Source organism: Mastomys coucha, unplaced genomic scaffold, assembly GCF_008632895.1.
Source record: "Mastomys coucha isolate ucsf_1 unplaced genomic scaffold, UCSF_Mcou_1 pScaffold5, whole genome shotgun sequence".
NCBI lineage: Eukaryota > Metazoa > Chordata > Mammalia > Rodentia > Muridae > Mastomys > Mastomys coucha.
In genome coordinates, this window is record NW_022196911.1 from 48,767,226 (window position 1) to 48,771,785 (window position 4,560).

The following is a 4,560-nucleotide window of genomic DNA, read 5'->3' on the forward strand; positions in this document are numbered from 1 at the left end:
TCCCCTCTCCTCTCCTCTCTCCTCTCTCTTTCTCTCTCTTAATGCACAGGTGATAACCCTATCACCAGCAAGCACTGCATCAAAAAAGGCAACAAACTCTCTTTAGAAATGACCCTATGTTCTTTCCTTTGCAGACGATGAGGCTTCCTGTTCCTACTCATAAAAATGTAAGTTATCTTTTAATACCATATTGCATGAATAAGTCAGCTTCACATACTAAGCCATAAGTCATTTGCATTTAGCTTTCTGGTATTGTGTTTGGGGGTGGGAATCTCACTAGGTTCAAGCTCCTGGGTTCAAGTGATTCTCTTGCCTTAGTGGAGTAGCTGGGACACAGGCCTGTGCCACCACACCCACGAAAGCATTCATTTTCAGTTAAACCATTTGACTTTCTTTGAAAAAAATTAATGTAGGTGGATGTGAAAGTTTGTGCTTATAAATATAAAGAATATGAGAGTGGCAATTATGTAATCCCAGTACTTGGGAGCCAGAAATAGGAGTGGCAAGAGTCTAAGGCCAGCTTAGGCAACATATAAACTCAAGGCCAGCCTGGATTGCATAGCCAGACCCTGTATGTATCAAAAATAGACCCAATAAGTAAACAAACAAACAAACAAACAAAAACATTAGAAGGCTAGAGATATAAACTCTGTTGATAGATTGTCTAGATTCTGGGTTGATCCTGAGCACCCCATAAACTAAGCATGGAAGTGCCTGTCTGTAATCTCATAATGGTGAAAAGGAGGCAGGAAGATCAGGGGTTCAAGGTCATCCTCAGCCACATTTTTGAGCTAGAGGCCAGCCTGGGCTATGTGACACTCAAAACCCACCAACCAATTAATATTAGGAATGACTTTGAGCTAGATCTGTTATGTAAGTGGTCAGCTGGAGCTGTCAGTCATGCATCTCATAGCCTCACATCAAAGATTCTTTGCACGGCTCTGTTACCCGGCGATAGGTCCTGCTGAGCTTCCTTTGGTTCTGTCATGGCTCTCTCTTCATCCTACTGTCTCTCTTTGTCTTCCTTGTCTTATTTTTACTGCTGAGGATCAAGCCCAGCGCCTTCAATGTGTGAAGTGAGCACTCTACCACTGAATTCCACAGCCTGCCCACTCTAATATCTTTCTGAAACTATTAATAATTTAGACTACATTCCTTTTTTTTTTATTTTTATTTTGTTTGTTTATTTGTATGAATATTTTTGCCTGCATATACATATGTGTTCCACGTATGTGTCTGGTGTTCCTGAAGGCTAAAACAAGGACATCAGATCACCTGGGACTGGAGCTGCAGATAGTTGTGAGCCATCATGTGGATGCTGGGAACTGCATCAAGTGTTCTTAGCCATTGAGCTATATCTCCAGCTCAGAGAGTTATATTCTTGGGTAATGATAGGAGGACATAAAAATATCATGAATGCCTTCTATTAATAATTTCTACACAGTTTAATGAATATGACTATGTAATGATATTGTATACATTTCAATATATCTTATTCTAGTGTAAAATACATTATTTCATTTTTTTCTAAATAGAAGAAAATCATCAGCCTAAATTTCAAAAGAAAATATAATATGGGTGTGGTACCACTCACCTTTAATCCCAGGACTCAGATGGTTGTGAGCTACTACAAAGGTGCTGAGAACTGAACTCAGGTCCTTTGGAAGAACACCCAGTGATCTTAACCATTGAGCCATCTCCCCAGCCCCAGTCCTAACTTTGATTTTGATTTTTTAAAAATGATCTTATGTAGCGCTGGCTGACCTTGAACTCCTAATCCTTTTACCTCTACTTCCTGAATGCTGGGATTACAGATAAGCACCATCACGTCTTGAATTGTCTTTTTTTTTTCATTGATGCATTTAAATTGCTTGTATTTATTGCATATGGCATGATATTTTGAAATATGTATACGTTGTGGGCAGTCTGATCTATTTGCTTCTTGATCATCTTCTTTCAGCACCAGCTATGCATTGGAGAAATCTTTCAGGGGCTAGACATACTGAAGAATCAAACTGTCCGCGGGGGTACCGTGGAAATGCTATTCCAAAACTTGTCACTAATAAAGAAATATATTGATCGCCAAAAAGTAAGTTCCCCAGGGACCCTGTGAGTCCTGCCGCAGCTGTTTCTCCAGGAACCGACATGACAGTCTGTTCTCTTCACAGGAGAAGTGTGGCGAGGAGAGACGGAGGACGAGACAGTTCCTGGATTACCTGCAAGAGTTCCTTGGGGTGATGAGTACGGAATGGGCATTGGAAGGCTGAGGCTGAGCTAGCTCATGGCAACATGACTTCACATTTTAAGTTAAATTTTCAACAGATGCAAAAAACCCCCACAAAACTGTGCAAATGAAGGGTTACCATATGTTGTTTCTACTCACATTTATGTCCTGTAGTCAAGTTAAACCTATCTATGTCCACATATGGCAAAGTATTTAAACTTTTTGTGAATGTATAACGGAAACTTCTGTAGCACAAGCTGGCCTCAAACTTGTAATGTAGCCAAAGATGACTTTGAACTTCTGATCTTCCTGCCACCTCCTCCTCTGAGGGCTGAGATTACAGACATGCACCATTGTGACTAGTTCATGTGGTGCTAGGGATGGAACCCAGGGGTTTGTGCATGCTACCAACTGAGCTATACTCCCTAGCCCTCATCCCCTTCTTTGCATCAGAGCCTCAAGTATTCCAGGCTGACTTTGAACTCAGTGTGTAGCCAAGGAAGACTTTGAACTCTTGGTCCAGGTGGACACAGGAGGATCGCAAACCTAACCTCAGCATCCTTTCTCCCAGTCCTTTGAGATAGATGGTACTCAATGACTCTCTTGCTGAGGCATGACACACCAGGGCTTCCTGCTCCTACCTAACTTCAATTTAATACCCACTAGTCAATCTCTCCTCAACTCCCTGCTATTCTCCCCAGCCTCCAGTAAGCCCACTTCTATTTCTACATGGTTGACCTTTCTTTCTTCCTTTCTTTCTTTCTTCCTTTCTTTCTTTCTTTCTTTCTTTCCTTCTTTTTTTTTTTTTGTTTTTTTGTTTTTTGTTTTTTGTTGTTGTTGTTGTTGTTTTCCAGACAGGGTTTCTCTGCTGTCCTAGAACTCACTCTGTAGACCAGGCTGGCCTGAAACTCAGAAATCCGCCTGCCTCTGCCTCCCAAGTGCTGGGATTAAAGGTATGCGCCACCACCGCCTGGCTCATGGTTGACTTTTCTTATGTTCTATGTATGAATCAGATTGTGCCATGACCATGCCTCTGTGCCTGGAAGGGACATCTCCTTGCAGTGAGAATGAGGGACAGCCACATGCTGGGCCTTACTTTTCAGTGTAACTGAACTTAAAAAGCAAAGTAAATACCTTACTACCCCACACAAACAGAAAGCATCAAATGGTTGGGATGTTATTCAGGTATCAGGGTCACTGGAGAAGCCTCCCCCAGTTTACTCCAGGAAAAACAGATGTATGCTTTTATTTAATTCTGTAAGATGTTCATATTATTTATGACATGTTTAAGGATTCAGTAAGTTAATATTTATTGCAATGTATGTAATATTCTAATAAAGAAAAGGGACAACTCTCATTTGGTTTGCTATTGGTCTTTTCGAATGCTGGGTGTGTGCAGGGACCCACAGGAGGGACTGAATATGTGCTGGCTGAGCACCTCCAGCTCCGTAGGTGTCTTAGTCAGGGTTTCTATTCCTGCACAAACATCATGACTATGAAGCAAGTTGGGGAGGAAAGGGTTTATTCAGCTTACACTTCCACATGGCTTTTGATCACCAGAGGAAGCCAAGACTGGAACTCAAGCAGGTCAGGAAGCAGGAGCTGACACAGAGGCCATGGAGCCATGTTTCTTACTGGCTTGCTTCCCCTGGCTTGCTCAGCCTGCTCTCTTATAGAGCCCAAGACCTCCAGCCCAGGGATGGCATCACCCACAAGGGGCCCTACCCCCTTGATCACTAATTGAGAAAATGCCCCACAGCTGGACCTCATGGAGGCACTTCCCCAACTGAAGCTCCCTTCTGTGATAACTCCAGCCTGTGTCAAGTTGACACACAAAACTAGCCAGTACAGTAGGAGTTTCAGAGAGTACTAAGGGTGGACTTGGTAGTGGTATTGAGAGCAGGGACAAGGGCTGGAACTGAACTTGGATCTCTGTATGCAGCAGTATGCCCAGATGGCTCAGGGTGCACAGCAGAGGAATGAATGAGAGGATGGATGGATGGATGGATGGATGGATGGATGGATGGATGGATGGGAGATGGCTCTGTTGATAAAGTGCTTGCTGTGCACATATGAAGAGCTGAGTTTGAGCTCCAAAACCCACTTGAGAAATCTGGGCTTGGTGGAGGTACACTTGTAATCCTGACAATGGGAGGCAGAGACAGTCAGATTCCTGGGGCTCTCGGGATGAATTGGTGAGTTCTGGACCAGTGAGAGATCCTGTCTCAAAAAGCAAGGCAGATGGCATCCTGAGAAGGGCACCTGATGTTGACCTCTGGCTTCCACATTCATGGAGAGAGAGAGAGAGAGAGAGAGAGAGAGAGAGAGAGAGAGAG

General features: G+C 43.3%; 1 protein-coding gene across 1 annotated transcript in view; it reads left to right on the forward strand.

The window, feature by feature from the left end:
* Il5 (interleukin 5) overlaps window positions 1-2,767 on the forward strand; it is a 3,632-nt gene extending 865 nt beyond the window's left edge. Inside the window, exons 2-4 of the mRNA XM_031353587.1 lie at window positions 135-167; window positions 1,961-2,089; window positions 2,169-2,767. Of these exons, the coding sequence (XP_031209447.1) occupies window positions 135-167; window positions 1,961-2,089; window positions 2,169-2,267 (261 nt within the window). The 3' untranslated portion in view covers window positions 2,268-2,767. The remainder of the gene's footprint in view (window positions 1-134; window positions 168-1,960; window positions 2,090-2,168) is intronic.
* Window positions 2,768-4,560: the final 1,793 nt, after the last annotated feature.